The sequence below is a fragment of the Astatotilapia calliptera genome, chromosome 16 (genome assembly GCF_964374335.1).
Source record: "Astatotilapia calliptera chromosome 16, fAstCal68.1, whole genome shotgun sequence".
Lineage (NCBI taxonomy): Eukaryota > Metazoa > Chordata > Actinopteri > Cichliformes > Cichlidae > Astatotilapia > Astatotilapia calliptera.
The window spans coordinates 36,834,777-36,853,724 of NC_137437.1; the positions used below are offsets into that span (position 1 = coordinate 36,834,777).

An 18,948-nucleotide genomic window follows, 5' to 3' on the forward strand; every position below is an offset into this window, starting at 1 on the left:
CAATCAGAATATAAGTGTCTCCTCCGTCCGTTCAAAATCACATTTCTTTGATGAAGATGGTAAATGTGATGAGAGGAAGGAGAGCTGATGAGGTCTGATGAAACAGCTCTTGTAGAAGTGAACTTGGGTCAAAGTAAAATGGTGAACATGAGTGATGCTGATGTTACAGACAGATGATATTATTGATGACATTTAGCTTACAGTGTGTGCGCAGCGTGAGAAAGATCTGCTCTTACATGTGTTTCTGCGCTCAGTGGAACATCTGTGGGAAGGATGTGGTTACTCTCTCTCTGATACCTGCAGCACTTGCAGATATTTTACAGGGATTGTTTCAGGTTTTGCATAATGATCACTGTAAATGTGAAAGTTCTAAAGAGATGCTCAGAAAAATAGAGGGTATACAGTAAATCCTACTAAATGTTTTGTGGTGTCATTTATATTTACAGGGAAGCAAATCAAGCTCAGCAGTGTCTCTGTTTCTGTTTATTTTAATAAAACCCTCATAAGGGGTTTTAACCCTTACCCATAAAGTGAGCCATGAAAAGATCAGATCTGGGTAAAAAACAGTTAAACCTAAAATTCCCCGCAAAGCTTTGATGACTTCCAGCCTTCACAGAGTTCATCCTTTTTGTGTCTTGTGTATAGATTGTGTAGTTTATGTTGTGTGTGTAGTGAAGCACAGCCTAGTTCTTGATATGGTACGGCGCCTCAGTCGTGACCGCAACTTTCACACTTTCAATAAACAACGATGAATAAATAAATACGAAAAAAACTGAACTGGTTTCTCTGGTAACGGTGAGCTCCACCAATAAGAGACAATGTTGTTGGGGACCATGAGGAGACTCTTTTCCACAGTGTCATGTCATAAAATGTTTTTTCTGTTAAAATCAGACGGATCTTACAGACGTGTGGTTTCTTCAAGCGCACATGCCACCGTGTGGCAGTCAGTGTGCTGTGGAAGGTTACAACGTCATGGCTCACAATCTAGATCTGTGTGGAGTCTTACTGTTGAGCTCCATAGAGTCTAATTATGTACTGAAACAGTCAAATGTCAGAGTCCATAAAACGAGTGAAGGAGGTGGGCGTCTTATTTATGTCAAACTCGCGTCTGCATTTCGCTTCCGTGTAAACAAGGAAGTGGTGAAGCTGAACGCGTCTCACTGCTCCGACTGACATTCAGTCGGCATCCGGACGACATGAAGACTCCAGCTGTCTCTCTGCTCCTCGGTGAGTCAAACACAGCTCCTCCATCCATCCATCCATCCATGCATCCATCCATCCATGCATCCATCCATCCATCCATCCATCCATCCATCCATCCATGCATGCATCATCCATCCATCCATCCATCCACCCATCCATCATCCATCCATCCATCCATGCATCATCCATCCATCCACCCTCCATCCATCATCCATCCATCCACCCATCCATCTATCCTCTATCCATCCATGCATGCACCCATCCATCCATCCATCCACCCTCCATCCACCCTCTATCCATCATCCACCCATCCACCCATCCACCATCCATCCATCCATCCATCCATCCATCCATCCATCCACCCATCCATCTATCCTCCATCCATCCATGCATGCACCCATCCATCCATCCATCCATCCATCCATCCATGCATGCACCCATCCATCCATCCATCCATGCATCCACCCATCCATCCATCCATCCATCATCCATCCATCCATGCATCCACCCATCCATCCATCCATCCATCCATGCATCCATCCATCCATCCATCCATCCATCCATGCATCCATCCATCCATCCATCCATCCATCCATGCATGCATCATCCATCCATCCATCCATCCATCCATCCACCCATCCATCATCCATCCATCCATCCATGCATCATCCATCCATCCACCCTCCATCCATCATCCATCCATCCATCCATCCACCCATCTATCCTCTATCCATCCATGCATGCACCCATCCATCCATCCATCCATCCATCCACCCTCCATCCATCCTCTATCCATCATCCACCCATCCATCCATCCATCCATCCATCCATCCACCCATCCATCTATCCTCCATCCATCCATGCATGCACCCATCCATCCATCCATCCACCCATCCATCCATCCATCCATCCATGCATGCACCCATCCATCCATCCATCCATGCATCCACCCATCCATCCATCCATCCATCATCCATCCATCCATGCATCCACCCATCCATCCATCCATCCACCCATCCATCCATCCATCCATCCATGCATCCACCCATCCATCCATCCATCATCCATCCATCCATGCATCCACCCATCCATCCATCATCCGTCCATCCATCTATCCACCCATCCACCATCCATCCATCCATGCATGCACCCATCCATCTATCCTCTATCCATCCATCCATCCATCCATCCATCCATCCATCCATCCACCCTCCATCCATCAATCCATCCATCCATCTATCCACCCATCCACCATCCATCCATCCATGCATGCACCCATCCATCTATCCTCTATCCATCCATCCATCCATCCATCCATCCATCCACCCTCCATCCATCAATCCATCCATCCATCCATCCATCCACCCATCCATCTATCCTCCATCCATCCATGCATGCACCCATCCATCCATCCATCCACCCATCCATCCATCCATCCATCCATCCATCCATCCACCCTCCATCCATCAATCCATCCATCCATCCATCCATCCACCCATCCATCTATCCTCCATCCATCCATGCATGCACCCATCCATCCATCCATCCACCCATCCATCCACCCATCCATCCATCCATCCATCATCCATCCATCCATGCATCCACCCATCCATCCATCATCCGTCCATCCATGCATGCACCCATCCATCCATCCATCCATCCATCCACCCTCCATCCATCATCCATCCATCCATCCATCCATCCATTCTTCCACCCATCCACCCATCCATCCACCCTCCATCCATCCATCCATCCATCCATCCATCCATCCATCCATCCATCCACCCATCCATCCATACATCCATCCACTGACTGAGGAACCAGAGTGAGTCCAGGTCCAGTTGAAGGACAGTTGATGAATGAATGCTGGGAGTTTTTGGTTTCTTTAAATGAGCGTGAAGCAGAAGCAGCTGATCCACCTGACCTTCAGTGACCTCTGACCTTTACTGACCTGTGTCCTGTTGCAGGTGTGTGTGTGCTGCTGCTGTCTGCACTGGCTGTTTCTGCAGGTGAGTTGATGAAGTGAAAACAATCAGAGACTCCTAAAGATCACAAATACATTTACTGTGTGTCTGTGCTCAGTCTCTCTGCAGGTCAGTCCAAACCTCCAGCAGATCTTCAAAAATTACGCTTCTTCTGTGTCTCTGAGTTGTGTTGATGATGAAGGAGAGACAGCTGATGGGTGGAAGGTGATGATAACAACAGATGACTACAGTTATGACTGTGCTGACAGTCTAAGCTTGCATGGATATGGTGTGGGATATTACTCTTTCTGTATTCTGGATTCATTCTTCTCCTCTGATCCTCTTTACTTCTGTGAAAACTCGTCTGGACAGCAGAGCGATGAAGTCTCCATCAGCATTTCAGGTACAGGAAGTGAGCTGTCTTTGTGCGACTCTGCTCTGCTGGTGGATCTTTGTCTCTGTATCACCCTTTTGTGTCTCTGTTGGTCAGATAGAAGTGTGATCCTGGAGATCCCTGCACTTCCTGTGAGGGCAGGAAGTAATGTCACGCTGCGCTGCAGAAACCACAGGGGTTCAAAGGTTGAAGCTTATTTCTTCATTAATGGGAGTCATGTTGGAGCTGAACACAAGTCAGAGCTCATCATCACTAATGTGCAGAAGTCTGATGAAGGCGTCTACTCGTGTTCTGTCGGCGTAGATGAAGAATCTCTTAAGAGCTTTCTGAGGGTCAGAGGTGAGGACACTGACATCACTTCCTGTTTAAAGACGTGACCTAACTAAACTGATCGCTGACAGACCCACCTTCATCATCTCTCCTGCAGAGCCTGCTGTCACCCCTTCTTCCTCCCCTCGTCCCCCTTTTCTTCCTCCCTTCCTCCTCCTCCTCACTTTTTGTCTGTACTGAGACTATCCTGCCATCTAGTGGTCTTTTGTCCATATTGCATCTCTGCTGGTGTGCTGCTGTCCATCTGATGCAGAAGGAAGACGGCAAAGAAATCAGCCATCTCCATGGAGATGACCCGGCACGATGGAGGATGTCAGGGTTTGGATGGAGACTATGAATGCATGTTTGCTGATATGCTTTATACAAGCCCAAGATGTCTTCATGATGTGTTTATTATCTGCTCCTGTACTGATGATGTTCAGCCTCCTCTGAGTATAAATAGTTTTTGGGGGGTTTTTTTGGAAATCAATCCTGTTTCTCCCTCCAAGTGAGAAAACACTTTATGTTTTATTACTGGCTATGGAAATCGTGTACATCATTGTCCTTTGTATGCTTCTGCTAAATGTCTTTCTTTTTTTCATATTCACAGACTTTCCCATCGGTTGATCTTTATCTATAATCTCTGCTTGGGCTGGTTCCCTCTTATTTATGTGTTTATATGTGTAAAAAACGCAACCAATACAGCCTTCGTTCTCACAATATCATACAATTGATTGTCCCAAAAATTAGGACAGAACTGAGGAAAAAGGCTTTTCAATACGCTGCCCCTGCTTCCTGGAATAATCTGCAGAAGGAACTGAAATGATCAGAATTTGTTACCTCGGGGGAGTTTAAGTTCAATTCAATTTATTTATACAGCACCAAATCACAACAACAGTCACCTCAAGGTGCTTTATATTGTACAGTAGATCGTACATTAATAGATACAGAGAAAAACCCAACAATCATATGACCTTCCCACTGTCGCACTTTGGCAACAGTGGGAAGGAAAAACTCCCTTTTAACAGGAAGAAACCTCTGACAGAACCAGGCTCAGGGAGGGGTGGGGCCATCTGCTGTGATTGGTTGGGGTGAGAGAAGGAAGACAGGATAAAGACATGCTGTGGAAGAGAGACAGAGGTTAATAACAGATATGATTCAGTGCAGAGAGGTCTGTTAGCACATAGTGAGTGAAGAAGGCGACTGGAAAGGAAGTCTGTCTTAAAGCAACGAGAGAATAACTCAGTGTGATTGTTTTTAGTGTTGCTCTTAATTTGAATACACTCACATGTGGTAAGTGTATTTTGACTTTTGTTGCCATGATACCAGGTCTCTCTTTGGAAATGAGATTTTTTTACCTGGATAAATAAAGGACTAATAATTGTCCTGTCATCAGATCATCATAGTTTCTGTGTTTGTTCCTCAGTGTGTTTCATGTTTCTCCTGATTTATTTGCAAGCTTTGGGAGTTGTGCTCATTCCTCATGGTGACTGAAAGAAATCTCCGTCCCGGGTTCATCCGTGGATCGGGTTTCCTCCGAGGCGTGATCACCGATAAGCAGAGTTTTGTCCTTTCCTTATAAGATTCCTAATTATTCAAAGTAGCACTCAAGTATGCCGTTCAGCAGGTTAGTTACAGCGCCGGGAGTAGCTTGGGAGAACAAAATGACACAGAAACTGCTTCAGGTTGCTCTTCCAAAATCAACTCTAAGGTTTATTAAGTATACAACAGCTTATATAGAGGAAAAAGGTTCGTGTGTCAGCAGGTTCTCAGTTCAAACCGGTACAGACCAAATAAGGAAACGTCTTCCTGCCTCCTGAGCAAAGAAGTATCCTTTGTGTAGTTTATCTCTTCAGTTACAATTTATGATCATCCCAGCAAAATACACTCCTAGACATAGAATACAGAGTTCTTTCATTAGTGAATTCTGAAACAAACCACCTGGCCTTTAACAAGCTCTTTTCTAGGAGATAAAGAAGGGAGGATGGGAGTAAGGAAGTGATCTCTGTGGTGTTTTCGACCTTGAGGTACCATCCTGTGATTCTTACACATTAATTCTTGGGTCACAGAGAAAGAGAAAAACAACTAGTAAATGGGCCTTATTGAGTAACAGTTTTCCTGTATAATATCACTATAAAACAATATCCTGTAAATGCTACCATGGTATCAAAATATCACAACAGTGACCTTCTTATTTCATCCAATGAAACAGTGACTTTCTGTTGTTCCTCCTCCCTGCACCGTGTACAGTACGTCGGGATCTGTCTGGATTCAGCCTGACATCATCAGTCTGTGTAAGCAGTCGCCATCAGATGGTTATCAACTCGCTCAGGTAATCCGGGGTTTTCACTGCACGTTCACGTGACAGAGCTGGTGCTGGGAGCATCTGACCAATCACAAACATGGATAAGACTCCACCAACACCAGAGCGGAGGATGAAACTATCATAGTATAAAAATATGAAGCGATTAAACACAAAATACAAACTAAAAAGAAGACAGCTGCTCTTTGGATGTGTGTGTGCTTTAAGCAGCTGCACTGGAAACACCTTCTATATTTATACAGTTCAGCTGTTTGAAGCAGAATTGAGGAGACTTCTCAATATCTCAGCTGCATAATTCAGACACTGGAGAATCTGTTGGCTCATAACACAGAAGATCATTAAATTTATGTTTAAATGACAGTTATCCTGGCACAGCTCAAGGCTGTTGTGTAGAAGTAATACGTCTTAACTACAAGTAAACAGAGTATTGAACAAACAGCGCCACTGAGTCAATGCCAAGTCAGACTCATCTTCTGAACTGAGGAGTCAGAAACATGTCCTAGTTTACTGCCGTGTTTTATTTCCATACCTCAGTCTCAGTTCTTGTTTCCCGCTGATGTACACATACAGAATGTAAGCTGTGCAGCATCATAGATGCTTTATAGCAGCGGCCCTCAAACTGGGGTCCCCAGACCCCCGCGGGTCCACGAGCCATTGACTGGTTGTCTATGAAAACACGTCATGGCAGTAAACACATGTGCATCATCTGGGGTTGAGCTAATTAGCACAGAGGACAAACATTTATTCATCGAGTTATGCAAAAGCAAACCAGCTAAAATGAGAATGCATGACAACAGTTGCATCGAATCAGCTTCATCGAGGATGATGATGGAAGACCAAAATTTGTTGTGTCTTTGTGCGACTCCTTTCTTTCCTCTGTGTTATTTCTCATTATTACACATAACTACTTTTATGGACGTCTGTGCTTTGATTTCTTTGAATGTGGATTGGATGAGCTGTTACCAACATCTGGTGAGAATTTGATGTCAGTAGCACCTTTAGAAATATATTGGTGTTCAGTACTTGTTTTACCCCCTGTGTAACTTTAGTTCTTGGTCTCTAATTTCTTCTGATTTCCTTTTTATGAACACTGAATCAGGAAAGCTGCATCCTCCTGCTCTGCTTCTCACAGAGAGCAGTATAATAGTAGCATAGCTCAGCTCAGAGCCCACATTAATGCCTCACAGAGTTCAAGTAGCAGCAGCAGGTGAGTGAACTGAATTCTGCAGAGAGCGTCTTTGTCCAGCAGAGGGCCCCGGTGAGTTTGACATGACTAAGGAGCAGCTTCAGAGTGGATTTCAGGTGAAGCTCCATCAGCAGTGTTAGGCTGGTGTGCAGTTTGTTTCTCTGTGTCTCGCAGCCAGTTTGAGGCTCTGTGACTTTTAATAAATGTCCAACGTTAACATGAAGCTTCCAGGGACACACATGCGAGGACCAGAGCGGAGCACAGTTTCCTACAATCACTGCGTTTGTGTTTCTGTGGAAGCTCTGCCAACAAAGTGCTCCAGAACAACTCAATCTAATGTCAGCTGGTTATAAAAACTGATGCAGGCTGACGAAGCACAGTGTGACAGAGCAGCGCCTGTTTTACAGTCACATGAAGAAAATCCAAACTCTCATTCTAATGTGTATTCAAATCGTGGCCTGTGGTCGGCCACACAGTCACACCGTGAAGATAAAGAAGTGTGGCTGTTAGACGTGCTGCAGGAGAACGCCTCTTCTCTCTAAAAGAACATGTTAGCATAGCTTAGGTTTGCAAAGACTTCAGGAACAAACGAGACCAAAGTGGAGATTGTCGTGGAATTTTGTAAATAAAGTCTGTGGTCATGCTATTTATTACTGTGCGCAGGAGAACACACATACACATCAAAACATAGCAGGTTCATAGTAACGAACATCTAACCTCGGGGCATCGCAGCGCCCTTTCATACCATCGCACAAACTCTGTGTATCTTTTCAGTTACAACAGTCTTTTGTCCAACCCGGGCTGTTGCTGTACACAGAAGACTCCCACCATCCTTTCCCAGGCCAGCACCTGCCGCTGACCCTGAGCTTCATCCCTCTGAGCAAAACAGTTTGCAGATAACATAGTGAAACATCGTTAGGCCTAGCTAAGCAGTTTTCACAAGGTCATGCTGACACATACTTGCTTCATCTTAAGCAGGCAAAGGTTATACAAGATTCTAAACACATAAATCTAATGTGAGGATAAACTAGAATTTTCCATAACAAGATGTTTGTCTAAACGCACAGCAGCACATTTGGAGGAAACAGCTGTCAGCAGCTGTCAGCACAGCAGTGGAAGGACGATGATCTCTGTGGAACATGAACTGTATACCAAAGGAGTCAGTGTGAGGCTGTCTGTCCCACGGCTAAACTGGGTCATCAACAGGACAATGATCCAAGCACAGCAGCAGATCTCCAACGGAACGGCTGAAAAAGGAAAGAATGGAGCTGCTGCAGTGGTCCAGTCAGAGTCCAGACCGCAGCCTGACCGATGCTGGGGTCGGACTTCCAGACAGCTCTGCATATCTCAGCTAAGGCTGGTGACAGAGCTGTCGAGTTCATATTAGTCACGTGTCATACCGAATGTGTCGACATTTTGTAAAGGTTAAATCAACAGCATACAACATTTTTGTGAATGTTTTATGTTGTCATATAATACACTTTATTGTTTATTCTCGATTAGAACACCTTACTGTGAAAAATGATTATTTTATGTTGCTTTGTGCAGATCTCACGGCGTCGTTGGTGCACCTGTGTCCAACAAATGCCCGTAAGACTCAAGAGCACCTTGTGTCAGTTATTGAACTTGGAGGGAGTTACAGGTTTCTAGGCCTTACGCACACGATTTCTCTTTTTGTGGTGGTGTATACGTGCTGATAATAAAGAACAAGGAAGAAGGATGAACCAATAGGAATGTATGAGACATGATCAGTGTTGGTCAAGTTACTTGAAAAAAGTAATCAGTAACTAATTACTGATTACTTCCCCAAAAAAGTAATCCCGTTACTTTACTGATTACTTATTTTCAAAAGTAATTAATTACTTAGTTACTTAGTTACTTTTTAAAAACACGATTTACAACCTGAGTAGGTGATAAAGTGATAGATCTTTCAGCCCAATTCTACTTTTTCTGCATAATCCATCATACAAAATGTAATCAAATGGAAAAGTCTCTTTTTAAAACTTGTTTTATTGGTTTTAATCTTTTAACTTTATGCATCAAGCAAAAATTTAATTATCTGCAACATTCTCTGACTGGAAGAAATTTGTTTAATATTTAAACCTATTTTCTGCACATTCCAGCACATAAAATAAAATATTTTTTGTGTTTACACTCAGTCTTTCAAATAGATGCAAGTAAAACACAGCAGAAAATAAATAAAGTCAAAGACTCAGCGGTCCTGTTGCTCTATTTTCACCTGTAAAGCAGGAGTGGGGTAGGCGGAGGGTTACCCTGGTGCAGGTGTGCCGCGGTCAGTGGAAGAATCCGCGAGTTTCTCTGTGAGTTTCCCATTACGTCGTAGCTACTCGGTGCTTGTTGGAAGTTTAGGGGTTTTTTGCTGTAAAGAGAAGTTTTCTTCCCACGCACAGCGGACACTAATGTTTTTGTCACTTTTTATGGAATCAAACTCAAAGTAAGGTCAGTACTTCCACGCTTTAAACGCTGCACGCTCATACTCTCTCTGCACTCGATATATGATCCACTGTTGATCTGCACACAGCTGTTGTCACGAACGTCGCACTCGCTTACGTCACTGTCGTGAGACATTCTCGCAAAAAATCACGGTTTTAGTAACGCAGTAACGCAGCGTTCCTACGGGAAAGTAACTGTAATCTAATTACCATTTTTGCAATAGTAATCCCTTACTTTACTCGTTACTTGAAAAAAGTAATCAGATTACAGTAACGCGTTACAAGTAACGCGTTACTGCCCATCTCTGGACATGATGGAAAGGCTTAAGTGAAAATGGATTGGAATGGCTCATTCCCAGTCAGTGGTTGACATCAGCTGTCAATGCTGTGTGATAAGTGTCCTTTATTTCATTTGAAAGAGGCTGTAAAACTTTGTGAAAGTTGGACACCAGTTGATGAGTGAGAGAGGCTCACTTTTCCATGTCAGCCATACTAAGGTGGATTTGTGAGATCTGTTGGTAAGCGCTGCTGTTTTTGCTGCTGTTGGTCTCTGCTAGTTGTTGTTAGCCGCTGTTGGTGAAACTTGAAGTAGGTTTAGAGTTGTTAGACTCAGACACTTAAGCCATGTCACAATATGTGTACTTGTGTTCAGTGTTAGGCAAGTTACTGTGAAAAAGTAATTAATTATAGTTACTAGTTACTTCTTCAAAAAAGTAACTGAGTTAGTAACTGAGTTACAAGACTCTAAAAGTAATTAATTACTTGAAAAGTAATTATTGCGTTACTTTAAAAAAAATGTTTGTAAATAACCCTAAATGCTTTTACTCAATTCCTTGCACCTTATTTTGGCACTCATCGCTGTTTTCACTTACCAGCTTCCTGTTTGGGTTTAGAAGCTTTTATTTTGATGGGACGATTTCCTGTAAAAATGTTTGCAGTTTTTGCAGCAGTCGCGGGAGGCACAAGGTATGTTTATGACATAAATAAGGACACGTTTACATGTTTTGTGTGACAGAGGCTACATTTGTTACATTTTATGTTGAAGCTTACTTTATGTTATAAGGTTTACAATTGTAAGAGTGTGGAATTTTGCTTACACGCTGCTTCTGTGTATATATCCCCATCTCTGAGATTGATGGTTTACTGCCATTAAACCTTCAAAACTTCATCAGTAAAGTGGCATCCTTCATTGGGGGGGTTGCTACAATGTTTAACCCTCTGGGGTCCAGGGTATTATTGTCCATTTTTAACTACTTTTGATGTTTCCTCTACATCTCACCTTTAAAAACTGTTTATTTGCTTTGTTTGGTATCATTCTTTTCAGCACAACCTCACGTGTCTGAATTTACAGTTATGTTTTCCTTTTGACATACTGTATTAACACAATTGATCTAAAATCAGACAACAAACATAAAATTTGAGTAAAAAGTTATATATTTTTACTGTAACAACCACAAACATGTTTAATGATCATATTTCATAACTTTAAATGCAAATATAAATCGTCAATTTTAATTTATATGCACAAGTTTTGCAAACAATTTGCAAAAGTGCTCCGATGTTTTCGGAGACGTCTGTTACCCACCCGCTCAATAGCTAGCCGGGAGCTCGAGGCTCACTAGAGCCGGCTGAAATTAGCTGACTCTGAATTAAATCTGACATTAAAAATATTTCAATTCAGGAGGAAACATTTTCACCGGGAACAAAAACAGCAGGTTAATACGTGGAGATCCTGAAGGCTCCAAAAGTGATCAGATTAGATTTTAAGTATTTGTTCAGTTCTCTTCCAAACCCAGCAGCTGTCAGTTGTAATTTTTAAATGTTTACTAAAATAAAAATAAAAGCGTTATAACATCTCACCTGTTATAATTTTTAATCAGGCATACATGTGTACTATTTTTATTAATAGAGAGATTAAGCTTGTGTTTCGTTCATTTAGTGATTGTGCTTAACTGTATGAAGCTTATTAGACATTATCAAACAGATGACATGTAAGCGACGTGTAGTGCATTTTACCAAAGTGCTTAAGATCATTTTTTAATTATCTTTTTTTCGTTAAAGAAATCAACTACATCATGTATAATTTTTTTCATGTCATGTGTAATTTCCAGTGCAGATATTAATCACAGTTAAATCAAACTCCAGAGCTGTGGTGTCATCAAGTACGCTGGTGTACAGAAATCGTGCCGTGTTGCCGAGAACGCGAGTACGGACTCGAGTACTCGCGAATTGAGAAATGGCCTTAATGAAAATGTAACCAAACTGTTTATCAGGGGAAAGTATAGCCTGACATTAGTTGGTAAATTGTTAACTTTTAACCAGCTGTTATTGTTGTCAGCTGTCTGGAAACAGCGGGGTCACGTCCGATCTGCTGATAATAGTCATAATATCAGGAGTAAATGAGCACGTTTATGCACATTTCCACATGTTAGAGACTTCAGCTTGAGGAGGAAGAGGGTGGGATTTGATTAAGGTGCCGGTGGCGTAGTCCCTTTCGTTCATATTCTGGTTTCTTTGGTGAAAGCTTCCCCTTCTCAGATGATCAAACAGGTATGATGCAGGTATGAATCTAGCTGTCCGTCCACAGTATGCAAACATCTACAGTTGCTCTTGTCCTCTGCCTTTGGCGTACTCCAGCCTAAAATGTGATAAGGCTGAGCGGCAGGGTGCAGTATCCAGATATCTTTGCCGCTGTGTTCAGCATGACAGCCTCCACAAACTGGTGCCCGTTTCTATTTTAAGAAGTTAATTCTAAACTTATCAGTTTGCTGGAAGATGAAATTACAGACTAACATGTAAGTTTCTGAGTACAACATTCTTTTTTTGATTAAATAACTTGAAAAATGACTGATTATATCTTTAATATATTAAAAACTAAAACCAAACCTGTAATATAATGACATAAAATAAAACAAACTTTCCAGTGCACTGTACACAGTTACCAAAGTGCATCACTCTGTGTTAGAATGCATTTCGTTTTCCTTGAACACAGCACAGAAAATCATAAAATAAACGGTTCATTGATTTATTTATTTGGAAGATTTAACTCTCATTTCCTGTGATTGATCACATGCTGCTGACGTCACCCTCGCGTGAACGCGCGGGGGAATCCCCGGTCGGTCGATACTCAGCCCCGTGTGAGCTGGTGTGAGGGCGAGTCCACACACGGGCGTTGCTGAGCTTCGACGTGCAGGGCCCGGGACCCTCAGGTGGGAGGGCAGCGTAACTCACCTGGCTGCACAGGTGAGCTGAATCTGAGCTGATTCTGAGCTCTGCTGGTAAACACAGTCTGTCCCAGCGGCTGTGAGCGGTGATCAAACACCGTGTGGAGCAGTTGTTGGTGTTTTGTTATCGTTTGTCACGTACAGCTTTAAGAGGCGGAACCGGAAATCCCCCAAGACAGAAGCAGTCTGGGACGGAGACGTCCAGATTATCCAGGACGAGGAAGTACGTCGGTGTGTGTTTCGATTCTTCAGCTCCAGCCAGCACGTTCGGCCACAGACCGAGGAATGAGGCCGACACCATGCTGCTGATCCTGCTCTGCCTCCACGCCGTCTCCTGGGGTAAGGAGCCGCCGCCGCCGGACAATACCTGCCGAGCTACCGGCTAACAACGGCCTGTAGCCCCGCAGGCTAACCACGGATGAAGCAATATTCTGTGCGTGTGCGTGTGCGCGACAGACAGAGATTTTGTGTTTGAATCACGTTTTCGCTCCGGAGTCAGACTGAACTTTAAAATAACCGATGTTAAAATGTCATTTTCTAATGTCTTCAGTTATTAATGACTCATTCAAGCTGTTTTGTTGTAATCGGCGTCAGGTGTTTCCAGCTGAACACGAAAGGCTGCTGTTACCTGCCAGCTGGGTTTCACCTGTGGATTTAGCGTGGCCGTCACATTCAGGTTCAAATGTCAGAGGTTATCTTAAAACTGATCATCCGGATAAAATACGGAACTCGTTGAGCTCAGACCAGGAAATGTTCGGTTCAGCGCGTCTAACATGAGAAAATGTCCTTTTTCTGTTTGCTGCGACTGTTTCAGGTTAAAAAGGTGAAACAGTCGCAGCTGCTGGAGGCTTAAAGGTTCCTGTGAAACATGGAAGTGGGCTATAAATGTCCAAAGCTCCTGACATGACAGGAAAGGATCTGTGAGGCTTTCAAAGAGTTTATTTCAGGTTATAATCATCACTTCTGTGTTTGTTTAAATCAGCCTGTAAACATGTTTAACCTTCATTATTACTGATGCAATAAATGTTCATTCATCTGTTCACTGTAAACACTTTTGACTCTGACACTCTCAGGCAATAAATAACTGATCTGTCCAATCAGAAAACAGACATGAAAGTGAATAAATGACGTCACCACAAACATCAGGTTCACATCTGTTCAGTTTTTAAAAACGTGCCGTGTGCAGCAGACAGATGTTATTCCTCGTTTTTGAATCTTTGTCCCTCTGAGCTCAGGCGTCGTGGCGTCGATGGTTCCTGCTGTCTCTTTAATAAATCATCTGAGGCCGTGATCACATGAATAACAATAATCTGGATTATGCAGGGATTTCTCTGGTTTGCTTTCTTCACCTTTGCAGTCGCGTCTCAGGCGCCGCCGCCTCCACAGAACGTCCAGGTGGAGAAGGGTCAGCTGACGTGGACTCCAGGGGAGCCGGACGTTACCTACACTGTGAATTACCGCAGGTGAGCCCTCACAGCCAGGGAAGGTGCTCTGTTTTAAGGTGGAGCTTCCTTTTATATCGTCACGGCCGTTGGTGGCGAGAGGTCAGCTGATGACATTTTATTTACTCCATCGTTCTCACAGTTTCACATGAAAGCCGCCATCAGAGAGCAGCAGGCTGAGTGTAGTGTCACTGTCACAGATTCTAATCCACAGTGGGCTGGTAAAATGTTTAGGAAGAGGTCAGAGGTCAGCAAAGCTCCTGCTTCAAAGCAACGAGTGATTGGGTTTCACAGCAGAGAGAACGCTGAGCAGAAGTTTTCTCTGACTCGTTTCTGTTCCTCATCCTCAGATTTAACTCTGATAAATGGGAAGCTCTTCCAGCCTGCATCCAGACGCCTTTCCATTCCTGCAACATATCAGCGATTGGGCCGCGCGACACTAACGACTCGCCCGAGAACAGCTGCGTGACGCTGCGTGTGCGGGCCGAGAGACGGGGGCTGAGATCTGAGGGTGTTAACGCCTGCAGCAGATACGGTGAGAACCCTCAGATATGTGTCAGCGCTGTCTGTGGGTGAAGCTGTGAGACTCGAGGTGTTAACCATCCTGACCACAGTGTGAACCACGAGCTGCTGCTGTGCTGACGCTCGCTCTGCTCTTCCAGGTGACGTCTGCACGCCTCCGTTAAGCATTTTGACCCGGCCTGGATCACTCACCGTATTCCTTAACGATGACCACGAGCTGGCGAAGGAACACGCCAACAATGCCAAGCACAGGATTTACTTTGGCAGAGAGGGAGAGAGTCCTCTGCAGGTGAGACCACGGAGTGATTCCTCCAGGTGTTTATGCTCACCTGATGTTGGGTGGTATCTGCTCCTTTGTGTAAAGAGGAGCAGGATGAGTCCTGCCAGAGCTACAAAATGACTTCTGGCAGCACATTAGTGCATGAACTAGTTTTTCAGCGTCACTCTGAGACAGGATATTTCTAACTTTAGAGATGTTGCACAAATGGAAGAAAGCAGTCTTACATATTTGTTTAATATGTGCGTTGAAGAATGTCCCTTGCTGGGCTCTGTAGTTTTTAGTGTTCTTTTAATTCCTTTGAGCAGTTTTTTTTAATTATTATTATTCATGCCAGTGTGCTTGCTGATACAGCCACATGTGTCTGTCAGTGTGTGCAGGCAGGTCCAAGCATATTTGGACAGTTTGCCTCTGCACCAACAGACAGTCTGCACAAACTGTTTCAGAATTACAGCTATTTTTACACAGTTCCCATTTTCAGAAGCTCAAAGTGACTGAGAAGCAGTTTCGTGTCCAGATGAATCCTGCGCCTTCATTTTTAGGACTAAACTCAATTCAATTCAATTTTATTTATATAGCGCCAAATCACAACAAAAGTCGCCTCAAGGCGCTTCATAGATACAGAGAAAAACCCAACAGTCATATGACCCCCTATGAGCAAGCACTTTGGCGACAGTGGGAAGGAAAAACTCCCTTTTAACAGGAAGAAACCTCTGGCAGAACCAGGCTCAGGGAAGCCAGAGAGCCACAAACGGGCAGCAGCTGCAGTGAAGCCCTGAAGCAGCATGTGGTCATGGGTCCATGGAGGGATAAACATCTGCTCTTATCAATGTTAAGCTGCACAGCTGGGTTACTTTCCGTGGAGCTCTGACAGTCTGATAATTCAGCTGGATACAGGAGAAGACGAGCAGAAGCAAACACTTCAGTTTAATTCACTCACACTGTGTGTGTGTGTGTGTGTGTGTGTGTGTGTGTGTGTGTCATTGTCTTCATCAGAAGTATGAAGACACCATAGACTCCAGGACCATTGAAGACCTGGAGGAGGGGCAGCGGTACTGTGTTCAGGTGGCCTATACGGTCCACGGGGACCTCGTGGAACCACGCAGCTGCATCCAGTGTGAGGTCATCCCTGCATCAGGTAAGCTGCTCTTCTTGGTGTAACGTTCCTTTAACGCGCTCCGACTCCAACCAGAGACACAGATGTAAACGACTCCGCTGCTTTTGAATCAGCTGAAGGTTTTAAAGCTGCAGCAGTAACCTCACTGCGTCTGTTTTCTCAGAACACGTGAACAGGACGCCGATGATCGTGGGGCTGCTCGTCGGCATCGTGGTCCTCGCCATCATCATTCTTACATTGGGATACCTCGGGTTTTTCCAAACTGAGAAAATCAAACGCTGCCTGGAGCCACATAAATATGAAATCCCGCCGGTAAGACCAACACTGCTGCACACACTCACCACACAGACACTGGTGGGTGCTGTATCCACTCCGAGCGTGTCAGCGAGTAAAAGAGCTGATTTTGAAAGTGTTCGCTTCACGATCAGTGTGTAAGACCGACGTGGTTCTTCATGGTGACTGGTGAGTCGCTGAACTGTCCAATGGTGTTAACAGAGCCGTCAGTCCAGCAAAGTTAGAGCCAAAGTTAGATGGGTTTAATTTTGTACTTGTTTGGTCGAGTGTGTGAGACAGACACGGTTAGAGTGGGGAAAAGGCCGTCCTGTGTTTCCCACTGTTGTGTTTTTTATTTGAATAATTTGTTTGTTTTTAAGCAGGCTGCTGCCGTTCTTTTGTTCTGTTATGTGTTTGAGTAAACGAATCGCTGCATTTGTTCGCAGCTGGAAGGGTTAAAACCGCTTCTCTGAGCTTCGACCAACATTATTAGCAGACGTACTCATGGGCAGATAAATGACTGTTGTAAAAACAATCGGTGAAAGGCTCAGCCAATCGCCCATCGTTAGTCTTCACTGCCTCTGAGGTTCCTGTGTCTTCTCCTCCTTCAGAATCTGTTTCGTGGGGAATTTGAAGTCCGACCATTTACTCCCATCGTAGAGCGCTATGACGACCTCCAGATCTCTCACGGTAACTACGAGCCCAGATCAGCACTCAGCCCTCCCGCCGCTGCTTCCTGAACTCTTGGAGAGGCTCCGCCCACTCACAGAGACTCCACTCAGTTTACCAGCAGAGGCGACTGAGTCGCTCACCTGCTCCAGGTGATCTAACCGTGCACCATCTGGATTATTTACCTGTGAGCACCTGATCTCAGAACATTTGTGAACTACTCCCATGAGGACAGTGGGTGGAGTAAAACCAGGATGGAGCGCAGCGAGCAGCTTCCTGACACTAATTTTAACCACTGCGCGCTAACAACCATCGCAGCAGAGAAGCGGGTCACTCTAGCATTAACCAAGTATCGTTTCTGAATGGCCACGCCTCCCTGAATGTTCTCCACGCTGCCGCTGCTTCAAACCTCCGATGACAGGAAATAGTAGAAAAACAGGAACTGCAAACACGTCTGCGTGCTCTTTCTCAAACTTCCTACAGTCCTGTTTAACTCTGAGAGTTAGTTCCTTTATTAATAACTGTCGGTGAGAGCGTTCCTGGGCAGGTGGGAATAACACGCTCACTGCTGGATCTGACTGGCTGCGGTAAGAGGACAGTTGTGGCCAACACTTCCTGTTTCAGTGAAATAGGAAGTGTCGCATGCGCCTGTAACATGAACACTGTTGGGTAAATGTTTGTCTACGGGAAATTTTCATGTAATTTTTTTTGGGGGGGCGGGGACACAGGAAGCCCCTCCTCCCTGCAGAGGTCAACTCCCCGTCCTTCTGAATAAGCGGAGTTCACCTTAATAAAATGTCTGAGTCACTGGTGAGGCTGAGTCATTGCTTCCAGTAAACAGCAAGTTAAAGGTTACAGTAACAAACAAAGCAGCAGCTCACAGCCACGCCCACAACACTTTTTATTGTTTCAGGAACGACTGAAGCAGCCGAGATTTTTAACTTTAATACTGAAAAATCATCAACACACATCGTAGTCACAAACAGGAAGTTCAGGAACAAAAAACGTCCTTTTATAATCCAGTGTCAGACGGAGACGAGACAGCAAATGTGCTTCCAGCTATAAATTAGCCCCGCCCCCTTGAAGTGTCAGCCTGGAAGATTTTCATTAAAAATACATGTAACAATCACAGACTTTTAATTTGGAGGAGTCACAGGAAGTACAATCTGGAAACCAATCAGGTACAGTCTGAGGTAAAAATTTTTTTATCTAAAACGGTCCAGAGTGAGCGTGACCTGATGGACGAGGTGAAACGTGTGTGTGTGTGTGTGTGTGTGTGTGTGTGTGTGTGTGTGTGTCACCTGTGGCTAACAGGTTAGCATCCGTCCTGTGGCGGCTACACATCGCTCCGCTCGACTGTGCTACATCCAACCACAGCAGGACGGGGCCGGTTTGCTCGGCTATTTGTTTACGGCTTCTCGTCAGAGCGAGAGGCGAGTCTCACATCCAGCTGTTTACGGCTAACATGTGACCATTAGCATTTAATCAACAGGAAGTGAGGCTGAAATCTCCCAGAGTGACACTTTAACAGTAAGACCGGCGGTCCTGCCCGCCAGCAGGAATTCCCTCATTTTACAAAACACACTGAGACT

The 18,948-nt window shown here is 44.4% G+C and overlaps 2 protein-coding genes across 2 annotated transcripts; both read left to right on the forward strand.

Moving 5' to 3' along the window:
* The first annotated feature begins 1,184 nt into the window (after window positions 1-1,184).
* On the forward strand, window positions 1,185-5,267 carry LOC145421170 (uncharacterized). Its single transcript, XM_080291025.1, has 5 exons — window positions 1,185-1,227; window positions 3,171-3,212; window positions 3,286-3,570; window positions 3,658-3,900; window positions 3,989-5,267. Exons 1-5 carry the CDS (start codon window positions 1,197-1,199, stop codon window positions 4,069-4,071), a joined length of 684 nt encoding a protein of 227 aa, XP_080147151.1. The 5' UTR covers window positions 1,185-1,196; the 3' UTR covers window positions 4,072-5,267.
* A 7,675-nt stretch (window positions 5,268-12,942) lies between these two features.
* On the forward strand, window positions 12,943-18,163 carry LOC113008029 (uncharacterized). The gene is made up of 8 exons (XM_026145144.2): window positions 12,943-13,075; window positions 13,201-13,395; window positions 14,414-14,519; window positions 14,849-15,033; window positions 15,161-15,309; window positions 16,294-16,435; window positions 16,578-16,726; window positions 17,299-18,163. Exons 2-8 carry the CDS (start codon window positions 13,356-13,358, stop codon window positions 17,425-17,427), a joined length of 900 nt encoding a protein of 299 aa, XP_026000929.2. The 5' UTR covers window positions 12,943-13,075; window positions 13,201-13,355; the 3' UTR covers window positions 17,428-18,163.
* The last annotated feature ends 785 nt before the right edge of the window (window positions 18,164-18,948 follow it).

Excerpts from the sequence above, each read along its gene's own strand:
- LOC145421170 (XM_080291025.1), top strand. The coding sequence starts at position 1,197 with ATGAAGACTCCAGCTGTCTCTCTGCTCCTCG. Across the intron at positions 1,228-3,170 it reads AGCTGTCTCTCTGCTCCTCG|GTGTGTGTGTGCTGCTGCTG; the intron begins GTGAGTCAAACA and ends GTCCTGTTGCAG. Across the intron at positions 3,571-3,657 it reads AGTCTCCATCAGCATTTCAG|ATAGAAGTGTGATCCTGGAG; the intron begins GTACAGGAAGTG and ends TCTGTTGGTCAG.
- LOC113008029 (XM_026145144.2), top strand. The coding sequence starts at position 13,356 with ATGCTGCTGATCCTGCTCTGCCTCCACGCCGTCTCCTGGG. Across the intron at positions 14,520-14,848 it reads TACACTGTGAATTACCGCAG|ATTTAACTCTGATAAATGGG; the intron begins GTGAGCCCTCAC and ends CCTCATCCTCAG. Across the intron at positions 16,436-16,577 it reads TGAGGTCATCCCTGCATCAG|AACACGTGAACAGGACGCCG; the intron begins GTAAGCTGCTCT and ends CTGTTTTCTCAG.